Source organism: Chanodichthys erythropterus, chromosome 9 (assembly GCF_024489055.1).
Source record: "Chanodichthys erythropterus isolate Z2021 chromosome 9, ASM2448905v1, whole genome shotgun sequence".
Taxonomy (NCBI): domain Eukaryota; kingdom Metazoa; phylum Chordata; class Actinopteri; order Cypriniformes; family Xenocyprididae; genus Chanodichthys; species Chanodichthys erythropterus.
In genome coordinates this window covers 22,648,125-22,675,423 of record NC_090229.1, presented here as the reverse complement: position 1 = coordinate 22,675,423, position 27,299 = coordinate 22,648,125, and the positions used below count along the sequence as shown (strand labels likewise).

General features: G+C 38.2%; 2 protein-coding genes across 2 annotated transcripts in view; one reads left to right on the top strand and one right to left on the bottom strand.

Annotated features, from left to right (window-relative positions):
* The window catches only part of ralgps1 (Ral GEF with PH domain and SH3 binding motif 1), a 148,224-nt gene that overhangs the window by 63,107 nt on the left and 57,818 nt on the right, over positions 1 to 27,299 (top strand). The window lies entirely within an intron of this gene.
* On the bottom strand, positions 1,372 to 25,802 carry angptl2b (angiopoietin-like 2b). Its single transcript, XM_067393906.1, has 5 exons — positions 25,222 to 25,802; positions 12,894 to 13,737; positions 6,795 to 6,988; positions 2,487 to 2,757; positions 1,372 to 2,395 (listed from the first exon to the last, which is right to left on the bottom strand). Exons 2-5 carry the CDS (start codon positions 13,723 to 13,725, stop codon positions 2,196 to 2,198), a joined length of 1,497 nt encoding a protein of 498 aa, XP_067250007.1. The 5' UTR covers positions 13,726 to 13,737; positions 25,222 to 25,802; the 3' UTR covers positions 1,372 to 2,195.

The following is a 27,299-nucleotide window of genomic DNA, read 5'->3' as shown; positions in this document are numbered from 1 at the left end:
AATTTTTACTCATTGTGCAGTATGTGTACGGTCGTTTGTGGTGTTCGTCTGAAAGAAGATAGTCATATACACCTAGGAGGACTTGACAGTGAGTAAATCATGGGATAATTTTTACTTTTAGGTTAACTGTCTTACTATTACTATTAATAAGCAGTAATTAGGAGTTTACTGAGGCAAAAGTCATAGTTAATAGTTGTTTACTAGTGAGAAATGGACCCTAAACTAAACTGTGACCACATTTATTAAATAGTCAAAGAGCTAATTTGTTGTTTGAGTCTTGTGAAGAATTTTTAAATTAATTGTTTGAGCATTTTCCCTTTAATTTGGCACATTAATGGTGCCATCGAATTGAAAATTGAATTTACCTCGGTATAGTTGAATAACAAGAGTTCAGTTGATGGAAATGACATACAGTGAGTCTCAAACTCCATTGTTTCCTCCTTCTTGTGTAAATCTCATTTGTTTAAAAGACCTCAGAAGAACAGGCGAATCTCAACATAACACTGACTGTTATGTAACAGTCGGGATCATTAATATGTACGCCCCCAATATTGGCATATGCCAGCCCATGTTCAATGCATTAGACAAGGGCAAAACGTCTGGATCTGTGCACAGCTGAATCATCAGACTAGGTAAGCAAGCAAGGACAACAGCAAAAAATGGCAGATGGAGCAATAATAACTGACACGATCCATGATAACATGATATTTTTAGTGATATTTGTAAATTGTCTTTCTAAATGTTTCGTTAGCATGTTGCTAATGCACTGTTACATGTGGTTAAAGTTACCATCATTTCTTACTGTATTCACAGAGACAAAAGCTGTCGCTATTTTCATTTTTAAACACTTGCAGTCTGTATAATTCATAAACACAACTTCATTCTTTATAAATCTCTCATACAGTGTAGCATTAGCAGTTAGCCATGGAGCACTATCAAACTCATTCAGAATCAAATGTAAACATCCAAATAAATACCATACTTACGCGATTAGACATGCTGCATGACGAACACTTTGTAAAGATCCATTTGAGGGTTATATTAGCTGTGTGAACTTTATTTATGCACTATTCAAGGCAAGCGCGAGCTCCATGGGTGGGGAGCGTGAGCATTTAAAGGGGCCGCAGCCTAAATCGGCTCATATTTAATGATGCCCCAAAATATGTAGTTAAAAAAATTTATTAAAAAAAATCTATGGGGTATTTTGAGCTGAAACTTCACAGACACATTCAGGGGACACCTTAGACTTATATTACATCTTTTAAAAAGACGTTCTACGGCACCTTTAACTTGTCAGGTCAGTATACAGCAGAACCGCTGCAGCTGTAGCAGATTGATGTTTAATCCATTCACAGACAAAGTAGCTGTACATCTTTTATTGCAACAGTTTGGAGAAATGTTACACTTACACTTACAGTATATTACAAATTACACATTATTTTCAACAATATTACGTGTATATGTACATAAACCTGTTGGGTCTTCATTTGACACCAACAGCTAATTTACACAGTAAATAGAGTTTAGATGGAGAAATCGATGACTGTTTTAAGATGTTTAATTATGCATATTTTTAAACTGCAAAATTTTATGAACTTTAAAAATGAAATCCCTGAAATAAATTATGAGTCATTCATCTCATCAGGAAATATATATTCTCTTAGCTTTGAATAAACTAGGAAAGCATAAGCTATTTATCACTGGATTGGATGTCCTGTGTCTTATTTGTAACAATGAATGAGTACTAATCAGTTATTTCAATATTGTATGACCTATTTAACAAAAACAATCTAAACAACTGACAACAGATTCATGATTGCACTAAATATGAACAGGTTTCATTTGATTTGATTGAACTAGAGTGAAAAAGCACATCATGTTAATTTTTGTTTAGATGACTTAGTGAAATGATTGTAAGTAAAACAGGCCAAATCATCAGACACATCATTTTCTGTGATCATGGATGTAAAAAGCACTTAATAGAGCTTCCTTTTGTAGTCTTTGACAAGTTGGTGTTCCTTCTTAGTTACATCAACCAAGACCCTGTTCGTGCTTGTGCTCTCATATCTAACTATGTACGTAGGAAGCAAAACAATTTAAAAAGCACAGTCTAAACGAATTGCACTTTATGGGGTGAGCGGTGACCATGAGGGAGCAATTATCAGTTCATTCCCTTCCCTGTGTTTATGTGCTGCTCAGTGGAAGGTGTTCGGATTGGGTCGTATCATCATCACCACCTTCTTGAGGGAATAGGCACCTCCTCTGAATTCAGCCCAGTACACGCCATCCTGATAGCGGCTGCGGTAGTGCCCTCCCTTGTACCACACGCCGTTCAGATTTGAGTGGGCACAGGCATTATACCACCAGCCTCCTTTTTGGTAGTGTGCACAGTTGCCTAAAGAGAACACGTTATATATATATTATTATTATATATTTATAGAAAATTTAAGAAAATCTCATTTTATCCGTAATTGACTGACTGATACCTGTATATACGTCACGATCCCTGTCTAGAGTGGTAAACTGCTTCCCATTGTGCCAAGTTAGGGAGTCACCGGCGTTGCCATGGTAACGGCCCACTCTGAGCCTGTAGAAGTCAGCCTCGGGTTCAAGGCGGAAACTTGCATACTCTGCAAACGTCTTGCGTCCAGACCAGTCCTCCAAGGTGACCAGCAGCTTGTAGTTCCCCTGGTTGGTTATCCAGTATATGTTCTCCAGACCAAGCCAGTACTCTCCATCAATGTTTCCAAAGCCTTGCTGTAGTAAAACAGAGGAGCGCCTGCCACTGAGTATTTGATGGACCAAGTAAAAGTTCTTTTAGTATGTATTACTTAGTATATATTATTTTGTCATGTCTATTTTGCCGTTTTACTTGTAGGCCTTGTTTGTGAGCCCATTCTTTGCATCGATAGGCATTTGTATGTGCCTATGAAGCATTTGTAATTCCGGCTTTCCTTGTCTTTAATACTGTATCTACAGGGCTTTGAATATCTGTTTTTTTTTTTTTTTTTGTGAGGATTCAAATGAATGGCTTTTTTTGTACTTTTTTTTTTAAAAAATTCTCTGCACTTTGCAGTGATTTTCTACTGAAGAGGATTAGGGCCAAGCAATAACAAAAAAATAAAACCATCTCGAGATTAAAGTTGTTAAATTTTGAGAAAATCTCATTAAATTTCGAGAAAAAAGTCAAGATAAAATGTTGAGAATAAACTCGTTAAATTACGATAAAAAATAGTTAAATTTTGAGAAAAATGTCGAGATAAAATTGAGAATAAAGTCATTAAATTACAAGAAAAAAAATTATTAAATTTTGAAAAAAATGACGAGATAAAATTGAGAATAAAGTAATTAAATTACGAGAAAAAAACTCGTTAAGTTTTGAGAAAAAAGTCAGGATAAAATGTTTAGAATAAAGTCATTAAATTATGAGAAAAAAGTTGTTAAATTACGAGAACAAATTCGTCAAATTATAAGAAAAATTTCATTAAATTTCGAGAAAAAAGTCGATATAAAATGTTGAGAATAAACTCTTTATGAGAAAAAGTTAAATTATCTAATTTTTTCTCATAATTTAATGAGTTTATTCCCAACATTTTATCTCGAATTTTTCTCGTAATTTAATGACTTTTTTCTCATAATTTAATGAGTTTCTCAACATTATATCTCGAATTTTTTCTCGAAATTTAACAACATTTTTCTCTAAATTTAACAAATTTGTTTTCGTAATTTAATGACTTTATTCTCAACATTTTATCTCGACTTTTTTCTCAAAATTTAATGAGGTTTTTTCTCGTAATTTAACGAGTTTATTCTCAACATTTTATCTCGACTTTTTTCTCGAAATTTATCAACTTTAATCTTGAGATGGTTTTATTTTTTTATTATTGCTTGGCCCTAATCCTCTTCCGTAATTTTCTTTATTTCAGATGGAACAGAAACATTTAAAAAAAAACATTTCTTTAAAAAAACCCTTCTTTTAATTCTATTATAGAGAATGTGTATTAAAACATCTTTGAAAACAAAGAACATTATTGAATCATTCATTTGTACAGTATATTACATATATGCCATACACAAAGCATACATATAGATCATATTAATGTTCAGAGAGTAATTGTTAAGTTTCCATTTGCACTGATGCATTTCAGTGCAGTGGAAGTTTCTGCTTGGCATATGTTCCTCATTAAACCTCTTTAAGTGCAAGGGTTTGTATGTTCACAGCCATCCGGTTCAGCTTATGTGAAGCAGCCAAGAGTTATAGACCATGTGACATTAAGTGACAAAGTTAAAATGTAAGCAAATTGTTACCACAGGAACATAAATTCACCTGTTTGTTGAACTTGCCACCATTGGCAAAGTAAAACATGCTGTATATCACCCCTGTCTACTACAGAGACATTTTATACTTAATTGTACTGCTCATTTCCCGTTTTTACATTTAGATTACCTTTGCCATTATCTAACACTCGTTCAAATGTAATCTTTAAAACACAAAAAAATTAAAAATTTAATAACACTGCTAAATGTATTCTAGGATTCAAAAGTTTGGGTTCAGTAATTTTTTTTTTTTTTTTTTTTTTTTTTTTTTTTTTTTGAGGGAAAGAAACTAATACTTTTATTCAGCAAGGATGCATTATATTGTCACATTTATAATGTTACAAAGATTTGGTTTTCAAATAAATGCTATTCCTTTGGAACAATTATTGTAGTTTTCACAAAGCTTGCTATTAAGCAGCAACTGTTTTGATTGATAATAGTAAGTCTGTCAGAGCTTGTTTACACCGATTGAACATGCTGAATCAGATTTGGAATATCTGAGAAGTGACGTGCTGTAATCTGGTCACTGTCGGCGTTGGTCTGCATCTGTCGGTGCAGTACGATATTTCGCGATGCAAGAATGTTACGATATGCTCATAATGGAAGCAACGCGGTTGTGACGCGCATGCGGTGAGTTTTCCAGGCGGATCAAGATAAAGAATTCTCAACTTTTCAGAATGCCGCAAGCGCACCGCAGGCCATGTGACAAGAACCAACCATAGACTGTAAAAAAAGATGGACGACGCGACGCCGCTTCCTTCCATAGTATTGAACTGAAACCAAAATGGGCCGATGAATGGGCGCTGACACGTTACGCAATACGTCAAAAAAAAAAAGTTTGGAGCCTGGGCATGCACAGAAGGAATCGTCAGTGGAGCCCGGAGGCGGAGTCGCGGTATCAAACTTCCGCCCAGACGACTGCGTCATCATTCATGTATTTTAAATAGACTATAAAAATTATATAAAATTTAAAATTCTACCTATAAAATAATATTCTATTCTGTTTCTAGAGCAATAATATTTTTGAAACGGCAAATTCAGTAGATAAAATCAATATAATATGCCACTAGAAACAACTCTAAATCGTCAGAAACAGTCCTGCCATTTTAAATAAAGTTCAACTAACGTTACAGGAAATCGATTGCTGTAATTAGAGTAGGCTATCATTAGTTTTGTCCTGCTAATTATTATTTTATACCCATAAAAATAATAAGTAACTGCCAGATAACGATCACCTGCTTTTTCCCGACATGGTTAACATAAGGTGTGTTATCTTAACTAATAACATTTAATAATTAGCTTATAACACCCATATTTAATGTTACAGAAAAAGGTTCAGTGATCCGTCAGATCCTGTTGGTCGGTTAGTACAGTTTACTGCTGAACAACTCATTTTGTTGGTGTTAAATAACAAAGAAATCGAAAATTAATATTAGTTAATATATATTCAATCTCCCCTCGAAGCTCCGACAGTCCTCAGACAGGCTGTCAATCAACTTCGAATCATGACGACACGACCCGTTTTTATAGCATCAAATTGCTAGCTAAAATCGGAATCATCACAGAAACGAACAATTGAATATATATCAGCGTGATAACAACTACCTTAAATGACCAAAACCATCTTTCAGAAAGTTTTATTTGAAACAGAATTCAGTTTTAAGTTTTCACTGAAGTTTCATTCGACTGCATTGAGAGGGCGGGGTTTATGACTTGTACTGCATCCAGCCACCAGGGGGCGATGAAAGAGCCCGTGGCTTCACTTTTCAGAACGTATGAGACACACCCGGAACCAACCTATCAGCTATGGCCTTTTTGTAACAAAACATCAGAATCTCAGCCGAACAGCTGATCATAGCTTACAGGGTGGTTTTTATATCTTATCTCCATAAATATATCTAGTAAAAGTAATTCAAGGGCTAGAAATCATTTTATCCTTTGCTGAAACTTCTCTATCCTCTAGGAGAGAGCAGTTCACGGTTGCATAGCAACCACAGGAGCACAAGAGCTTTGGAAAGAAGAAGCGGTGCGGTCGCGCCTTCCACGCGTTTTTAGACGCGATATGTGAACGGTCCCTTAGGATTCTTAATTCTAAGTTCATATTAAATTTAACATTTTTAAATAACAAATAAAATTTTTTTCAGTGACAGACAGACCTATTCAGCTGTTAATTTGAATACAGAAGGTTTTTATTTAACCTTGAAATGTGATCTTGTACGTACAACAAGGAAAATTATTGAAATTTGCTAATGTTTTTTAAATAAATCTTATTTGAATTTCAGTTTCATTTTGTTCAAAATATCATGATACGTATCTATCGTGAACCCAGTATCGAGATGCGTACAGGATCGTGACTTGAACGTATCATTACACCCCTACAAAATACTATATACTATTTTAACATCAGCCATTTATCACTTATCGTTCATAACATCTAGCCTAATAATTATTGGCCAGAATGTATCTTCCTGGCTCACCTTATATGTCTCCCAGTTTCTGAAGAAGTTGACGGAGCCATCCATTCTTCTCTGGATGACCGTCCAGCCACCAGGGTCTTGTCTTTGGTCACACCACACCTGCATCAGCTTGTTGGTGTTCTCTGGCTTCACTAGGTGCATGCCACTGTTTATGTGGCCATCCTCCAGAGCCTCCAGACAATCCTTCCAGGGACCTAAAAGGGCAAGAAAAAAAAAAAAAATCAGTATTTACCCCACTCTGTCACTCTCAGCTTATTTCAACAAGATGTATCCCCTTATACTCAATTCTTTGAGAAGTTTTGACTTTTTAAAGGAAACCTCCTGCCTATTGCTGTCAAATCTCATGCTGGGAATATAACACTGTGACAGACAGAAATACTGTTTTGCTTGGAGGGAAATTCAGGTGCAAAACTGAAACAATTGCATAATCAAAGAAAGTCTTTCTCAGGATCCCCCTGTACACTGCTCTCAGTTGCATCTACTCTCGCAAGGTCTCTTGTTCTTCCGTGGCACAGCTGGAAAAGCTCTTAACGTAAGAAGAGGATTGACCTTGGCTGCCATTCTGGCCTGGGAAGTTGCCTCTGCTGTTCCAGCCAAACATAATGCTGGCACGGACGCCAACGAAAGGCCCATTTGCTAAATAATGCAGTAGCAAGAAGATTAGCAAGCACTTCCAAGTTCCCTGGGTATAAAGTATAGTGTTTTTATAGGGATGTGTCAAAAATGGCTCCAATTTCCAAAGTTTTCCAATGAAAAGCAGAGGAAAAGACCATCCATAAATTAGTTGTCTTCAAAATAATTTCCTGATCCAAGAAAGTTTTTTTTTCTCTCTCTCTCTCTCAATCTCTCATCATCAGTTTTAAATGGTAAAAACTACATGGCTTGATTAATACCCTATATCTACATATCTATATATTTATGTCTTGAACCAGAAAAAGGACTGGTTTGCTGGTCTCCCAGCCTGGTCAAGCTGGACTTTTGGCTGGTTTTAGAAGGGTTTTGGGACCTAAACTAGCTTGGCTGTGACCAACTTAATTGCTTTATACCAGCTGAAAGCAATTAAGAACAGCAAATGGGTAAATTTCCATGCTGTTCCAGGCTGGTTTGTGCTGATTTGGTTGTGGTCTACCTAATAGAGAAACATAAATATGCTATTCACTAGCAAAACCTAGCTGGTGAAGCTGATTATGGTAGTTAAGAAACACGATAGGCTTCATATGATGGTCTTTTTAGTAAGGAAAGTAGTCAAACCTAAACACAACCTGAGACTTAAACTTAAAGTTTTGCTCTCAAAGCACATGATCTCACATGTTCCATTGTTATTTGTGTATTGAACTGTGCTCTCCTTACTGTCACGTCTGGCAGACAGCCGTTCAGTTATCTTACATCTCAGTTTTAAAGCGCTGCCGAGGCCTTGTGGTTTACTTACAGTAGTCTGGAACATTTTAGTGTTTACTCTCATCTTGTAGCTTATAAAATGCAGGCCTCATGCCCGACGGCTGGGCCTCACTCACAGCCACTCCAATCCCTTCATCACTCCGGTTGGTATGTTTTAAAAAATTAGCTAGATGCGTCTTGTGCCGAAACATAGGATGTTGCTCCAGTCGGTTTCTCTTGTATTTCGCTTGTGGTATTTAAAATGGTTGATTTTAGTACTTATAATTTTCGCACTTAAAATTAAAATATTTCTGGCTGTATCTATGATAACAGACCTCAGACCGCTGGATTCATAGATTCACAGCACATTCCACTGAGCTGGATTGTGTCTGTGTCTCTGAAATCTCTCTGGCTGGCTGATTTTCACAGCATGCCAGAGTAAGAGCCATCACACTACCTGACAAATTTAAGATAACAATGGGCTCATTAGCCCCTTACTGTGAACAAAACTGAATCCATTCCAGCATTCCCAATTCTAGGAGGAGCATGTATTAAACAGCTTGCTTTTTTTTATTGGGTCAGTAGATTTTTTTATAATCTCAAGAAACATGCCTCACATAGACAAATTAAATAGAAATGCAAACATCTGAGACCACATTGTTCCCACCTAAAAAGTTCTATTGTACAATGTTTATTACATTATTATTAATAATAATATTAACAAATTGTAGTTTGGTTTATCCATCCTAAAATATTTCTAAATTAGAGTTTTATTTTTACCAGTGTTTTAGATTCAATTTCTAGCATATTTTCATTCTGTACGTGAACTTTAATAAAAAATCCCACTTCACATACCTTGCCTCATTATCTTGGAGTCATCAGTTTCTTCCTCTCTCTTGGAGAAGTCTGCTTGTCAGCAAATTACAAACTTTACCTTTAAGCCCCCTTCTGTTTAATTGGTCATAGAACATTTTACATTATGGAAACCTGCCACTTGATGCAAAATTTGTGCCAAAACAAGTATATGATGAAAAAAAGGAATTCTCAACAAGAACAGAACACAACTAAAAGCAGGTCCAAAGTACATATTTTGAATCATTCTAATTAGAACAATGATTTTAGTGTGTAGATGAGTCACTTCTTAACTCTAACATTTGTCTCTAACATCACACTGTTTTACACTGACAATATTTTGGTGTAATTGTTCAGGGGGCTTTATAAAAGTTTAGGCTAAGGCAGCTGCTATGTCTGGCTTACAAAGGGACAAAGTTTAGATTAGTTGTGAATGAGGGAGAGATGGAAAAAGACAGTGCTATGAAATAACAGACTCACATTCTAAGCAAAAACTGTCTAATGGCAGAGAAGACAGACAGGAAAAATATCTGCTTTTTCTCTAGCTAACATTTACAGAGATGAATGAGGTGATGAACTGGAGATGAGCAGAAATCCATCAGGTCAAGTGAACTTTAGAGGAGATATGGTAGGAAGAAGGGAGGAAGAGGAAACAGAAAGGCCTTACAGATTTTCAGTGGTGTGGGTCTTGTTAAAACAACTTGGCAAATCCATCAGCAGGCTTTTTCTCTCCAGCAGGAAGACCCAGACCTGATAGAGCGCTGAACTTTGTGTGGGATGTCTGGGTTACCAATGTCTGGTAACACTGGAATAAATGACTTCACTTCAACAGATTGCTGCTTCCCTCCCTGCCCTGCTCTTTCTCCTGTCCTCTTATTTCCTTTCTCATCACTGCAACGTTATTGCCGTTATGTCAACAAAGTCAACCAATTCTGTTTTTGTCAGATTGAGTCTTGTTGCATGTTTGTAAACAGAACAAATTGCATATCTGATTGGATTTTTGACATTCAATTTCGAGAAAATTTGCATGCATAAAAGGTCCATTGCCTATTGTCGATATTGTAGTGAAGTTTGAAGCATGGCTGCATTTAGGATGTCAGCCAATTCTGTTTTGGTCAGATCAAGTCTTTTTGCATGTGTGCCAACAGCAAAAACACATGTCAGATTGTTTTTTGACATTTGAATTACTTTCATATATGGTTCTAAAATATTCATGTGTGCTCACATTAGTGAAATTTAAGCAAATTTAAAAGGTTCTATTGTCAAGAGTGTAGTGATGAACCACAGATCACACAGATGTCACATTCAAACCAAGCAGCTTTCTTTTTGTCAATGCTGCGAATCCAAGTGACCAAGTTAAACCTGTTAAGATATCTGCAACTGAATTCTTTCACCCTCATTCAAAAAAAAAAGGAAAAAAAAGTCCTGATCACTTTGAATCCTATTGAAATGACTGGATCTTGCTGTTTAAAATTCCCTTAAAGGGGACCTATAATGCCCCTTTTATAAGATGTAATATAAGTCTCTGGTGTCCCCAGAATGCATCTGTGATGTTTCAGCTCAAAATACCCCACAGATCATTTATTATAGCTCATCAAATTTGCCCCATATTGGGTTTGAGCAAAAACATGTCATTTTTGTGTGTCCCTTTAAATGCAAATCAGCTGCTGCTCCCGGCCCGCTTTCCAAAAGAGGGCGGAGCTTTACCAGCCTGTGCTTCGGTTGCTCAACAACAACAAAGCTGGAGAATCTCAAGCAGCCAAAATGATGATTGTCAGTAACGGTGTTCAGCCTTACATTGTTCAAACCAGAGTTGGACACTGATGGAGAGACTCAGGAAGAAGTTACAACTTTTAGAATGCAACTGGACATTTCTGAATGGTTAGTGGATACATTTATGTAATGTTAGTTGCTGTGGAGTTGATTCAACTCATCGACTAGCATGTGTCGTCATGTTAATCTTTTGTGCAAATCCAGTGTTGAATTGACCCTCGTTTGGTGAAGCAGTCTGGCATAAAATGACAACATGGTAAAAACGCTCTACTTCAACAACTCTTCCTCTTCTCTAAAGCAGCCCAACATGGCCTCGCCCCCTTTGTTGCATGCACCCAGGGGCAGGTTTTATGTAAATTTTGTGGTTTGTAATGTCATCAATCCAGAAAGAAGCTTGCTGTAGTCCCTACCCGCCGTTTGTTGTAGTCCTTAAAAAGCGATTTCTGTAAAAGAAAATATCTCCCATTTGCATTAAACTTTAAGCATTGTAACTTTGCAGATGTTGTTTATGCTCAAACAGCAACATTACACACTAACTAAAGTTACAAAAGTGAAATCATAATCAACCACTGCTTTAGTGACTGCACCTTTACACATATTTATCATCTGATTTAGGTCTAATTCGCTTTTATCTGAATCTCTTTTAAATACTTTTTCATATGCATTATCTATATGTGTTTAAGCAAAGTAAAAACCACAAGATGTCTCAAGCAAAAAGTTTTTGTTTTTTTTAAAGAAATAAACATAAATCAGAGGGTGAAATTACCATAGGCCTCATACTGTGCACACATATATAGTGTATGGTGGCTCATCCTTGTGCCATTTCCCAACTGAGCCAATACAGATTTTTTCTGCCGGTCTTTCTTTCACTTTTTTGACTTCTGTCCAGAATCGTTCTCTCTATTTCCTTCCAGAGCTCTTTTTCATACTGTAGTCTCATTGTGAAAGCTTGACTCTCATTGAGGAGAGTTTGTGTAACCTTTTGCTATTAATGCATGCAGACCTTGCCAGGAAATTGCTCATGTCACCAGATGGAGTGGAAATACAGCCACTGAAAGCTTCCTTTTTCATTTTTGCTGTTTTGCTTATTTTACATTATAAATGGACAAAATATATGCTGGTTAATGATATAAACAAAACATTATATCATATTATTCTTATGTTCATTGCAATGGATGAAACAAAAGTGTGCATTAAACATAAATAGTATTTTTTGGAAAAATATTTGTTTTTAACTTTTCTTATTTTTTCATTCAATAAATTTTTCAACATTATTTAACTCAAACAAATGCTCTTTTTAGAGCATTAAAAGCATGTATAATGAAACATAGCAATCAGTCTGAAATTAATATTTTGCATCAAATCAATCTTGACTTTTCTTTGTCCTTGTACAACAATGCAACCCATGGGTGTGACTCACCACAAAATATTTTTTATGATATTCATCATCTGACCAGATTAACTGGTTGTTGGAATTTCAAAGCTGAAACAACAATAGATGGTTTATTGTCATATCACTGTGTGGGAGTCACTATGTAGAGAGAATGTGAGATGAATGAACTTTGATAGGCAGTGCTGAATAATGATGAGAATTTGGCACTGAAAACCCCACAAGGATAAGAGTCATCAAATGGAAATATCACGTTTTGAATTATTTATTGTCAAAAACTATTCCTTTTGATATTTATTAAAGCTATTTGCTATTTAAAAGGTTTTTTTATTACTAAAAGTGTTAAAAGGTGTTTAAAAAACTGTTTGAACCATGATAGCAATATCCTGAACCTGAGACAACTTAAATGACACAATGTAGGATTTAACTCACAATACTGTTCAAAGTTTTGGGTTAGTAAGAGATTTATTTTTTTATTTTTTTTAAGACTTCTCTTCTCAGCAAGGCTGCATTTATTTGATGAAAACTGAATTATTGTGAAATATCAATTCAATTTAAAATAACTGTTTTCTGTTTAAATATATTTTAATTTATTCCTTTGATGGCAAAATCTTACTGGCCACAAACTTTACGGTAGTGTGAATGTAGGACAGTTGGGGCATGTTGGCAAGTATATGCACCACTGAAGGAATAAAGCTGCGACTCACCTGAGGGTTTGTCTGTGGTCGACGGGCTGTGAGTTCCTCCTGGCATGGTAGGAGGAGCGGGTGGCACTTTGTGGTTCTGATCGCTCTGGATCTCGTTGTTGTTGGGGTTAAACGTAGGCTTATTGAGGGGTGGTGAGGTTCTGGGTTGAGGCGGTGATTGGGGCTGACGCTGGGTTGGTACCCTGGGGACCACAACAGGTGGTCCCCTCTGACACTGGGCCTCAAGAAGGGCAATGAGCGCCGACTGGTTATTGGCCAATGAGGCGAGGTGCTGATACTTATGCTCCAGATCTTTATAGCGGTTGGTAAGCTGCAGCATTTCAGAGGTCTGGTTGAGAATCTTGTTCTCCAGTTGCGACAACTCCAGCGCATTGTCCCTCTTACGGATGATCTCATGCAGCAGCTGCATGTATAATTGCGTCACTCTGGAATTCATGTTACGGGACTCCTTGCGCAGAAGCTTCACCTCATTGACGATGCCGCCATCAACTTCTACAAGCTGCTGCAGAGTCTCGATTTGTCTCTTCTGCTTGTGCAGCTCAGAGTTGAGAATTTCCAGCTCTTGCTTGTTGACACGGTTCTCCAGCATGGCCTCAGGCTCCTTGGAGTTCACACAGATGGCTCCTGTAACCTTCTGTTGGGGTACAATGAAGGTGTAGGAGCACTTGTCCTGTGGAGGAGGCTCGGGGGCCCGCCGTGTGCGAGAGGTCGATAGGAATTCAACCTCTGGACCTTCATCACTGCTGTCAAACTCCTGAGTGCTGCACTCCGTTTCAGGAAACCGTCTACTCGCCAGAAGCAACACCAGCCATACTAGCACAGGAACATCCATGACCACACAAACCTGTGAAATACATAAGCATTTTTTAATTTATACAAAAATGTATTTTTCAAAACCTTAAGTTGTTTGCCGTGATCTTTTTCCTTGATTCTTAGGGGAAAAAATGTCAACAAAACTGCTTATTAATATTTGAATTTTGTTTCATAAACCATTATGCAGAAATATGCAGATAAATGTAAAAAATGTTGTCATAGAAAGAACCCCTGCAGACCCTCATGACTTTTTATGACAAGATTAGTTTAGGTTGTAATTTATCACATGGTGCAACTCCCCAAAAAATCATATTTATTGATTAAATATATTTTGTCTAAAAATGTACTTTTGCTTAATGGTTTACATGACAATTTTAAGTCATTAAGTTGGAAATGTTCTTGAAAATGTTTTTCAGCACCATGAATATAGCCACTTTTACCATTGTTTAGCAAATTTTCGTGAGCAGAATCCAGTCGTTTCGTTAGGAATCCACACAATCAGGAATTTTGCGTGAGGACGAAAGATTTTACAATGCATATTTTGCAACGATTTTAATTTGGTGATGTAGATTCGCCACTTTGACCAACAGAAAGCTGCTTGATTAGACATCAGTATGAGTTGTGTTTCATACATCACTACACTGTTGACAGTAAACAATTGCGCATGTGTTTTAAATTACACTTTTTAAAAAAAAATGTGGACATTCTTCTTTTTTATTGACCCTCAGGTCAAGCTTTCACATCACAACATCACAAGTTGCCTTTATGCATATAATTCCTTAAGCCATTGGCGGAACCATTGGAACAGTAATCCTTTAAATTTTTACTCTGAAACCACTATCCTAAGGGTACAAGGATATATTTTCCATCCTAGAGGCTTATGGGAGGTATGAGACTAATTTCCCCCTCTATCTGTCTGGACAGGCCTAGCCTAACCAAACTAACACAACCCTAACTGATCTAGACAGAAGATCTGACACCTCGCTCAACCTCAGCTCATTACTACAGAGTCAGTAAGCTGCCCCTGTTTCTAACTCAGTCATGGAAGCTCTTAAATTCCGGGGACAGATCAGGTTTCACTGGGAGAAATGGTCTGGCAAGCCACAGTGTTTCTCCAGCACTGATGGAGAAGCAGACAGGAGTGTGGCTGACCCTCACAGCAGGGGAATAATGAGGCTCTGCAGCCCTATATTCAAGTCAAAAGTCAAGTCAAATTTATTTATATAGCGCTTTTACAATTGGTAATTGTTTCAAAGCAGCTTTACATATTAGAAGCACAGAAAAAAAGGGAAGTGGTTAAAACTGTACAAACAAGCGTGGTAATATGTAACATATACAAGATGGTGCTACATTAAGCCAATGTCGGCTGACTTCCAGGGGTGGAAAAAACCCCCTAGGAGAAAAACCCAGCGTGCTAGCACTGGGAAAAAAGTCCTAGGAGGGAAAAAACCCCTTGGAAGATATATATATGTAAATGTATATGGAGATCAAAATCTGAATTGTACATTTTTATTATAGAGATTAAAAATCGATTATATATAAATATATGCAAGCGGATACGGGGATCCTGGGCTACGTTGTAGTCAGGTCCAGACGCAGGTTCTCCATCTGACCTGGATACGGCCTGGATCCAGCACCCGGCAAACCTCAGGATAAGCAGAGAGACAGATATTAGCGTAGATGCCATTCTTGTTCTGATGTACAGGTATATCTAGTGTTATAGGAAATGTTCTCGGTTCCGGCCGACCTAATTATTGCAGCGTAACAATCCTTTAACGGATTTGAAAAATGTTAATGTATTGATGATGTGTTATGTGTATGCAAGAGCAAAGAGATGTGTTTTTAGTCTAGATTTAAACTGACAGAGTGTGTCTGCTTCCCGAACAATGCTAGGAAGATTGTTCCAGAGTTTAGGTGCTAAATAGGAAAATGATCTGCCGCCTTCAGTTGATTTTGATATTCTGGGTATTATCAACTGGCCTAAATTCTGAGATCGCAATAAACGTGAAGGACTATAATGCATTAAGAGCTCACTTAGGTACTGGGGAGCTAAACCATTTAGAGCTTTATAAGTAAGTAGCAAGATTTTAAAATCTATACGATGTTTAATAGGGAGCCAATGTAATGTTGACAGAACTGGGCTAATATGGTCATACTTTCTGGTTCTAGTAAGAACTCTAGCTGCCGCATTTTGAACCAACTGTAGTTTGTTTAAAAGCCGAGCAGAACAACCACCCAGGAAGATTGTTCCAGATATTCTGTAAGTTCTTGGCATCGCTGGATCGTCTGGACTTGAATCTCACTCAAACACTCTCTTAGCATCCTCTCTCTCATATGTAGTGCTGGCAAGCTTAATTGATTCTAGTGAATCAGTTGGTTCTAAACATTTCTCTTTCACATTGCATTGGAATATCCCAATGTCGAAATGTTGTGAATCAATTTATTCAAAAATTGTGTAAATGAACAAATCCAAAAATGGCTTTACTGCTATTCATTACTTTTTTCGACTTTAGCTTTATTTCAGTTAGTTACTAAGGCAGTAGTTCAGATTTAATTTAATTAACAAAAGCATTTTTTAATAGTTCTAGTTATGGCAACAATAACACTGTTGTCATAATCAGGCCAGTTTTGCCCTGATGCAAAACCAAATATCCTGTTGAACAATGGAGCTACCCCACTTGCAGAGTGACAGAGTGTCTAATGCTGCTGAATGGATTGTTTGGTCAGCATGTGTGTCCTGGCAGGAGTCTGCTCTGATCTGGTAAGCTGCCATATGACTGAATTCCTGATGACGGCACTTGGTTATCTGAACCTTGCCATAGGCTTTGAACATCACTGAGGGAAAATGGAAAATATGATGTAGTTCTAGATCATTCAAGAACTGGGATTTGACTCTGATTAAGAACATATTATATAATGCACTGTGCAAGGCATGCATAAACCATGCCTAACAAAGCTTACAAGACCTAGTTAATTGATATTCAATTAGGGCCGGTTCATGTAGAGCGTGTTTTTGAGTTCCATTGCACTGCTTTTTAATTGTTTTCTATGTAAACATGCGCTACATGGACATATTTGATTGTTGTGCTGTCTCGTTGCTTTTCAATGTCTTACAAATGACGACCACAGAGTGTCAAGTTTTCAAGAAATTGAATTTTTTTAAAACACATCACAAGACCCTGGCTCATTTGTCACATTCAAATGTAACTTATTGTGATTAAATATAAACATATTTTGCTGCGTTTTTTAAAACAGCGTGTTTAAATAAATAAATTTAAAAAAAATATATAAAAACGTGACTTGAGAACCTGTATGTGGCGACCAGGGCGGGCGAGAGCCGTGAGGGAACGGCACGAGTCTCCTTGAGTCTCTCACGGAGGAGCTCCGGGAGCATAAAAGGAGGAGCGACGACAGTGAAGGACGAGAAAGGACCAGGCCTGGACTTTATTTTATGTTTTATTATGTTTGTGTGGCCGGCAGATGTCCGCGAGGGTTTGCCGGCATTACTTTCGTTTTGTTCTTTGTTTATTTTATATTAACGTTTTGTTGAATGTTCGCCGGTTCCCGCCTCCTCCTTCCCATATATACGAGCTGTGTTACATTGGTGCCGAAACCCGGGAGGAAGGAGGGAGCGGAGGAGTCGCCGCCATCTGCCGTGGGCCGGAGCCTGCTGCCGTCTGCCATGAAGGGGAGGAGCAGGGGACGGGGGACTCGCTGCCGGCTGCCCTCAGCCGGAGGAGCCATCGCCGGCCGCAAGGAGGCGGTCGAGGATCGGGCCGTCCACCGAGCGTCCAGTGCCATCGCATGGCACCGCGAGGAAAAGCCTCTCGGCAGGCTGAGGACCGAGCTGCAGTGTGTCTGGGAACCGGACCCAGAATTTTTTTTTTCCTCTTTCTTTTTCCTCTCTCCCCTCTCTCCTCCTGTCACTCCCCTTGATTCCGTCTCCTTTCTCTCGTCTCGTCTGTCCTTACCCCCAGGTGCTGTGGCTGCTGAGACAGGCCCCGGGGGGAGTAGAGCGCAGTCTCGGGAGTACCCCGCGGCCTGCGAGGGGCGATGGGGGTATGTGGCGACCAGGGCTGGCGAGAGCCGTGAGGGAACGGCGCAAGGCCGGTGACGCAAGTGATAACGAGCATCACCTGGGAGGCGCACCGGCCTTGTGTCTCTCACGGAGGAGATCCGGGAGCATAAAAGGAGGAGCGACGACAGTGAAGGACGAGAGAGGACCAGGCCTGGACTTTATTTTATGTTTTATTATGTTTTTGTGGCCGGCAGATGTCCACGAGGGTCTGCCGGCATTACTTTCGTTTTGTTCTTTGTTTATTTATTTATTTTTTTTTAAGTTTTGTTGAATGTTCGCCGGTTCCCGCCTCCTCATTCCCGTATATACGAACTGTGTTACATTGGTGCCGAAACCCGGGAGGAAGGAGGGAGCGGAGGAGTCGCCGCCATCTGCCGTGGTCCGGAGCATGCTGCCGTCTGCCATGAAGGGGAGGAGCAGGGGACGGGGGACTCGCTGCCGGCTGCCCTCAGCCGGAGGAGCCATCGCCGGCCGCCAGGAGGCGGTCGAGGATCGGGCCGTCCACCAAGCGTCCAGTGCCATCGCATGGCACCGCGAGGAAAAGCCTCTCGGCAGGCTGAGGACCGAGCTGCAGTGTCTGGGAACCTGACCCAGGGAGCATAAAAGGAGGAGCGACGACCGTGAAGGACGAGAGAGGACCAGGCCTGGACTTTTTATTTTATGTTTTATTATGTTTGTGTGGCCAGCAGACATCCGCGAGGGTCTGCCGACATTACTTTCGTTTTGTTCTTTGTTTTTTTTATATTAAAGTTTTGTTGAATGATCGCCGGTTCCCGCCTCCTCCTTCCCATATATACGAACTGTGTTACATTGTACTTTTACGTTTGAAATTTTAAATGCCTGGACATTTTCGGTGTGAATGGCACTTTAAAATGTAAAATGTGCGTGCTTGTTCTGTTTGTATGAGTCATAACATATGTTGCTATGATAGATGCAAAAACAGACACCTGCTTCCAATGGATGTCCGTCGTTTCAGTCTCCGAGAAGGTATGATGTGATTTATTAGTCTGATCTATTTATTCACAATGAAAATACCAGTTACATAAAGATCACGTTTCGAAGCCCTCTAATGACACAACACATGGCCTTTTATATTCATGACATGAAGCCACTTCGTGTTGTTTACCTCAAGTTTCAAAGAGAGCGAGCCTATTACTGGGAAAGCAGCCTGGGGGTGTGGAAGGAGAGATGCCAGTAAAGGCTTTGGAAAACACTTCTCCTAAGAAAATATAACAAGAGCGCTTCATCTTTGGGAACTTTAATTGAAAGCTGCTGGTGGATTGAGCTGTGGATTGCTGCTGTTCAACACCTTTCTGACCCACTGCGAGCCGGTTCTCTGATCTCCACACACGTACACAGATTCCTTACTCATGCGTTGTTTCTGACAAATGCATGCAAGTAATACAGTCATTCAGCTTCTTGCATTACTTTTGAGACAATTCCTTTTGAACATTGCATCTCAGAGTTCTCTTGTTTATCTCTTGTTCCTGAATGAATCAGTGTTTTTGAACAAATCAATTGAGTTGAAACATTCATTGGCTCGTTCATAACAATGATGACTTGTTTCGTGAATTAATTTTTTTTTTTTTTTTTAAATAAATTGATTGAGTGAATGATTCAGTGATTCACTCATAAAGACACTTGTCACCACCTGACTTAACAGTGTAACCTGCAGAAAGACTCTCTAAAAGTGAGAAAGATTCACTAATTAGAGTTTCTAATGCACACTAACATCATGTCTACACCGGAAGTGACAGTTGTCACATACTGCCACACAGCAACAGCTTAAGGCCGTCTACAATTGAAGAGACAAAGCAACCGTTGCCAATCTATTTGTTCTTCATGTCAGAAGTAGCGTGAACATTTTAAGTCCGTCAGAAATAGAACAGGGCATCAGTTTACAGTTGGAAATTTGTTGTGTCACCACATCCAGTGTAAACGGCATCACTGATTTAAATGGGTTCTATTTACTTTTGTTGCATAACGTCGAGCTGCTTGCGTCTTGTGTAGACACGGTGTAACAGTCTGTCTCAAACACAGAAGAGCAGTTTGGAGAGAACTGTTGTATAATAGAGCAGTTTCAGAAACTATAATTATTAATGACCTGGATCAGAAAAATGAATGAGCATCTTACATTTTATAGATCTCTATTTCTCCAAAAGCTTGTCCAAAATGTTTAGTCAGCCTGTTATCTTCACAGCACAAAAATCTACAAAGCTGACAGCAGAGTTTTTTTGTGGAATTATCTGGAGAAAAGGGGATTGTAGTGCTCATTATTTTTGTTTTATAACATATTCTGGGAGCACAGCCAGATGGGAGTCGATTCAGTGTTAATATTTAGGGAGATTTAAGAAATATTAGCACTAATGGATGGATTTTTACTGAATGAAACATTTTACCACTAGTATTAACATCAATGCTTGTCAAACTTGTCTCTCTGTTGTGGAGGATAGAGGAATGATGCAACAAAACTCAAAATGTTTATTTTATTGTGGCTGTTTATACACAGTAACCAAAATAACAGACCTTTGCTGATGAAGTCAGCAAATGCACAGGAAACCTGCAATCTGTCTGTCCACATCATGACTTCACCACTGGGACAGTGCAGAAATATTCGTCTAATAGCCCGCTGGCATTGCAATTCTTGTTGTCTCTTTCTATTTATCCCTCTCTTTCTCCCAGCTTTAACAGGACCTTTCATGTTCTTACTGTTTAAACTGCACACAAACATGAGAGATGATCTGAGAACTGTTTACATAGTAGCTATCTTATTTGTGCTGCAAAACTATTTTCATATTTCCGGCCACTACTATTAAGTTATATAATTGTCACCAAAAAAAAAAAGAAAAAAAGATACATTGTAAACTTCCTGCTGTTTTTTTGTCCCATGGAAAATACTTATGTCCCCATTCTGCTGTCTGGACACGCTTAAGACTCTCCTCACAAACTGCTTTTGTCTCTCTAATCTTACTGACAGATTGATTGTCGGAAAATTTAAAAGCTGTTGACTGACAAGAAGGATCTACTGAGACGACTATAGGAAAATCCATTTTAAAGCGGTAGCTGTGTTTTGAAACGGTAGCTGGTTTCTGGTTAGTTTAAACTCATTATTAGCTAGTCCAAGTAGGTTATTAATGTTCCAAAAACAATCCTAACCACCTAAAACTGACTTGCTGTGACCAGCTGGTAGCTGGTCTGTTGCTGATTCCAGATGTTTACAATGTTTACAGACAGCTGCTCCATTCATATAAGATTTGGTTCCTTTTGATTTTAATATTCTGGAATAATCATTAATTCTGGAATTCAATCTGTAATTAAATAATTAAATCTGGAATTCTGGAATAATCTGGTCAATCATTGCATTCAGTATTAGATACAGTATTCCTAATACCCATATAAAGAGTGTGTCTTGTTTCATACATTTCATCAAATAAATGTAGCCTTGGTTATACTTCTTTAAAAAAAAACATAAAATCTTGCTGCCCCAAACTATTAAATGCTAGTGTATCTCTCTCTAGTGAAAAAGAAAAAAACAAAAGTTTCCTAAAAGAAAAAAAATAATGATGATTTCCACTAGAGAGTGTATTTCATGTGAGGTTAAGGAACCCCCTTGTGCCTCTGTAACAGACCAGTAATGATAGGTTGGACTTGCTACTTGTTGGATATACTGACAGAGTGTCGGACAGCAGGGCATTACAGCAGGCAGCATCTCGTGTGAGCTAATGCTGCGGGCGGTATGTGGTTTCACTGTGGTGTGTGAGCATGTGCCTGTGTGTGTGTCTGTGCTCTCGTGTCTAGAAAGGGGGATACCTGTGGTTTCTCTGAGTGGAACATAAGATGTGTTTAAGAGCGTGTGATACAGAAATTCAATGGAGACCCCAAGTCTAAAACTAGGACTCCCCAACCAGCATAAAGAGACAGTGGAAATGCTTTCCTCTGTGGTGAAATGTCTGTGTGAGCGGCAGGGCAAGAAAAGCACATCTGCCTAATCCAGAGATCTGTCATTACTCCCTTGGTGGGAATAAAATCCTCCAGACTCTGTCCTTCTGACACATACTTTGAGAAGTGTCCCGACAGGCCAAAGTGTAGTTTACCTCGTCCAGTGTTCCATTACAGATGTGGCATGACTTACAAGCTACAGCATGTCTGAACTGCTATTGAACTATTCCACATAAAGAAACACCTTTTAAAAGAGAGAGAACAATAACTGATAGAAACAAGTTCTGCCTTGTTGTGCGCCATTAACAATATACCTTAGAACGCCATTTAATTATTGAATTTGAATTGAAAATGAGGTAGCAAACAGGATGCACAGTTGTTCTTCTTCATGTGATTTTAAATATATATTCATTTGAATTTTAGAATGCATTTTACATTTCATTATTCAGAATTACCCATTAAACAATGTTGTCATATTCACTGTTGAATCATATTCAATGTATTGTTTCCAGATCATTACGATAATAATAATCATTGTTTGAAACCACTTTATGTCCCAGCATGCTCTACTTACTTGTAATGTAATCACTAAAATTATATTTTATTATTATTGTTATTATATTAATTTATTTTATTATGAAAAAAGTGGTTCATTTTGACAGTTGAACTATATATCATGAGTTATATCAAGCCATGCTAGGTGTATATGACTATATTGTTTCAGATGAATACAGAGTTATATTAAAAAATATCCTTGCTCTTCCAAGCTTGATTGATTGAAGCCCAAAAAAGTGCATCCATCCATCATAAAAGTAATTCCTCTGCGCTCCCACATTCGTCATTGCGTTGCGTCAGAGGTTACGTTTCTGCCATAACTTCTGTGCGTAGGGATGTTTGCCAGAAGCTACTTATTTTGTTTTTAAAGCTTTAAATATGGATATTGATGAATAAATCATTGGATAATTTTCATTTTTGAGTGAATCCCTTTAAGGAACAGATGTATTCTACATCAATAAATAAAAGGAATACCTAGTCAAAATGATCAGCTTGATTATATTAAAAATAATAATTAATGCTTAAAATTGATTAACCAACTATGATAAATAATCGACTAATTAACTAATATTTCTCTGATTTTTTTTTTTTTTTTTTGAATTGCAAATTCAGTAAGTTCCTCTTCCTATCACTCAAATTCAACATCATGTCAATGTTGGCCAATTCAGTTCTAATACCAGCTCTTGAATTAAAAGGGAGCAATTTTAATATTCTTATCTTAACCAAAAGCATTAGTGCAGTGTGGAGTAAATTTACATAACTGGCATTATTCCTGTTAGGTCTGCCTTTCTTTGGCACAGAATCAGAGTTTGAGTCATTGATTATGGAGCGAGGGGACACAAGCTGTATGTCTTCTTTCAGTCTTTTCCTCTCGCTCCATCATTCCCTTGTTCTCTCGCCTGCCCTTCTCATTTCAACCTTAGCGTGGCATTCCTTGAATTCCGCCACTCCTCATTAGGGTGAGCCTAGCTGCCATACAATCACACACACACAGAGAGGCTGGTAAAGGCTGATGAAGTCCTCACCTCACACTTGTGCCTGTGTGACTCACAAATTAGCTCTGACTGTGGAGGTGTATGTTTGTAGGTTAGCAGAGCACACAGACTAATGAGACTAAACACAGGCCCTGTGCACACTTAACAATAGACCTTTTTTGTACGTCATCAGTGTAAACGATCCACAGTGTTGTTCTATTTAAAGGGATATTTCACCCAGATATTATGTCATTGTGTACTACTTATCAGCATTTTTTTATTTTAAAAAGCACAAAACGAGATGTTGATACAGAAGTTTAGTACAATGTTGACCTTTCAAGGACAAGTAATTGATGAATGAAACTGTCAAGCTATCATAAAAGTACCTTTTTTTTTTTAAATATACATTATTAATGTATTTGGCAGTATTTAATACAAGCATTTAAGTAACTTACGGGATAAATAAATATTTATGAATCACTTTAGGTTCATAGAATATTACATTTATGGAGTTAAATTAATTTTATTGTATTTAATCAATGAGATTACATTACAAATATATGAATAATACAAATAAAATATAAATAAACATTTGTACATTTCTAAAGCTGTGCTTATGTAAATACTTGTACATTTTAGATTCTGTCATTGCATCCATATTATGTGCTTCAGCGTATTTTCAATAGTTTGTACATGTACTAATAGTACAAAAATTACTTATGAATACCTGCAAATATTAATGAGACTAGGTCGCTAGACAAGGAGTTTCCAACCTTTACAGACCTCCCTACACCAAGACGGACCCTCTGTATGAAAAATCTAGATAGATTTCATTAAGACTTTATAATAACTTTCATTTAAACATTGTCATTAATATATTTACGAGAATATAAGCAAAATCTACATGTTATCTTTTCAGCAAACCCCCTTGAGTACCTTCATGGACCCCTGGTTGAAAACCCTGCGTCTAGACCATTGTATAAACAAACCTGAGTGCTTTGTATACAGTTGCAATTATAAGCTTTGTTTATTTTGTTGCCATGGCATGCTCATCCATAAAAAGAGTACTAGAGGCTAGTCTGATTTTGAAAACCCGTAAGCTCTGTCTTATTCAAACAGAACCGTGGCTGAACAAAGCCTGATTGAGAAGTCTGCCTCCGTTCTGATCCCTACAGATGGAAAAAAAGCTTCCTGGGGAATGAAACAAAGAGACACATCCACAGTCAACTCTCCTGCATCCTGTCCCTTCCAAACATCGCTCTAGGGATCGGGATGTGTAGCTTACTCGACCTCCCTCCATCCCTGCCTTGAATCCCTCTTCTTTTCCTTTCTCTAATTCCAAAACTTATAATTAAAACATTTAAAACTGAAAGATGTTTTGTGTAAAACACTCCCCCATTGCATTTCCTCTCATGCTGTTTTAAGCCACTTTAGTAATTCATTTTCCATCATTCACACCTCAGTGTATTCAAAGACTTGTCTAGACTGTCTTCTAGCACATGGGGAATGACTCTTTTTGGTCTGAATGCTCACAGACGTCATTATTGATGCAGCCACTTTGTTGTCCGCGGTCCCTTGCTGATAACAGCCATTGTGTGTTTATTACAGATTAACCACTAAAACGCGCCGTCCCCAAATTTCTTACTTCTGTTGTCCTCAACAACCCCATAGGACTTTCTTTCAGCCCGGCAAAGATTAACCCTCCGCTTAAACCATCAGAAAGAGATGTCGCCTGGGGCGACAGACCTTATCCATACATCCCATGACAGCATCAGCGTGGGAGGTCGAAGCTTAAAAACGATTACCAAAGCACATCAGTGTGTTACAAAAAGGTGACGCAAGCTCTCGCCCAAACATAAACAGGTGTTTAAAAGTTTATTCCAAGATTAGCACAAACATTGTAGTGAGCCGGATGCAATTACACATGTTTAGAGAGCAAGCGGAGCCTCAGGGCTCACCTTAACCTTACCAGATGATTCCAGTCTATTGCACAGCACCCTCTTGAAATCAGTCAGTGTCCAGGAGAAACCGTGCGAAGTGCCTCTGTGGAAATAGTCATCACAACTTGTGGAGATTGCTCTGTGGGGTTTCCCTCTCTCTTGTCCCACTCACTCTCTCTCTGTCTGTCGTAATCCCCCACTGTCTCTCTTTGTTAGTATGTCCTCTGTGTCAGTGGAAAGGTCTTCAGTTTTAAAGCCCTCAATTAAACACCACTGTCTGTGTGGCGACGCAAAGCCTGTGAATCCTTCCTCGAGAACTCTGACAAGGACTGCTTCAAGACCTCTTCTTAAGGAGATAATGTTGAAATGGCAAAAACATATTAAACAAAGTGAAAAAAGATCTTAAAATTAAGTCTTTGGATTGCACTCTAAAAATTCTGAAGTATTTTAAGGAGCTTAAGAGAAGTGGGCTATGAAGACCTCTGAAGATCTGCAGATATCTCTGTTAAGTGTTGTAGATGTAGGTTCCTCTGTGAATTTGTGGTATTGAAAGCAAGGAAAGTCCACCAGCATGTTCTTCTCAGCCTTCAGGAGGAGTTTGTGTTTTCCCTGTCAGTCTTACTGGACTAAGTCCATCACCTCTGGTGCACTAACTTTTTCTACTCCTCTCTCTCCCTCTCTTCTTTACAACAGGCTGTGGATTTGGGTTTGGTCCACCCCCTCTCCACTTTTCTCCTCCCCTTGGCACAAAGGGATCTGAAAGCATGAGCTTCTAATCCCCCACCCATATTCACAACCCCTGCTATTCACTTCTCCCTCTCTGTCTATTTGTAGACGGTCGACTACCAGCTGCAACTGTTGTCTGGAGTTCAGTGATGTCACAGTGATCTGGTCCTAATTGGGCATGGATATATCTAGGTTATGATCTAGGCTAGAATGATGGGTATCAAAATGATAGAGAGAGAAAATGGGACACGGTAGTTGTGTTTTTTTCCTGTGAGACATTTAAATGAGATTATGGACTTTTTTCTCGGTTCTCAGTTAGTTTATAAAAAGTAATAATAACAGTGATTGACCTGTGCATCTCTGTTATTGCCAGAAATAAATCACAAAGCTACTTTTTATGTGCAAGAGTTTGGTGATGCAGTGATTCAAACTGACAACAGCTTGTTTATTTCGTTGCACTAGAACATTTTCTTAGTTGTTGTAGAGTAGGACTGGATTTGTTTTGTTTTATTGGTAACACCATGTTTCATTTTCAGGGTCCAGTGGGTCGTTGTTATGAGTACAATATGTGAATATATTTAAGCTTAATTTACTCTGGTTTGACGTGGTGGACTTTTTACCTGAAAGTCTTCAAAATTAAGTGGTTAAATTAAGTTTTTTTTTTTTAAAAATAGGCTGATTTTCTCAAATCATTCACTCAAGATTATTAATTTAGCATTTCCCTGCATTTATAAGCATTTCTCCACACTTTATATGGACTATAATGAAACCTCCTGTGTACTGTGGTGGTCCTGTTTAAATTCTTAATTTCCCCAAACAAGAAATCAGTTTGGGGGTATTTACAAGCTGCCTGATGTGGGATGTTTCTGTATGGAACGTTCACACTCCATAAGACTCACAAGGTGTTCTCAGAGCAGATGTTGAACAGAGACTGTGCTTCATGTGAGTTCAAAGCTCACCTGGTTTTTTACTTCATCAGTAGGAACAGCTGAGACCCTTGAGGAGTTGTAAGCCACATTGACTGACTGTGTATCCTATTATCATCTGTCTCTGATCAATCAAGATCCATTAACTTTAGACTGTGAACAGGCTTTCATGCTCTTATCTGTAAGATTTCAGCTGGGGAAATGCAAAAAGGGTAGTAATAAAACTTGAGAAACTTCTGAACCAACAGATGAATGTTCTTAAGGAATCCACCACACTTTATCTCATTCGGTTTTACAGAATAGAATTGTTTTTAGATTATAATTATTTTTAGAATTTAAGCAAGTACTTAAAGTATAGTTCAGATTTCTGGTACTGTAGCCAAGACATTGAAAAATAATATACAGAGTGTAGAAATATTGTGAGTGGCTAAACTGCAACTTTTAACTAGTTAATA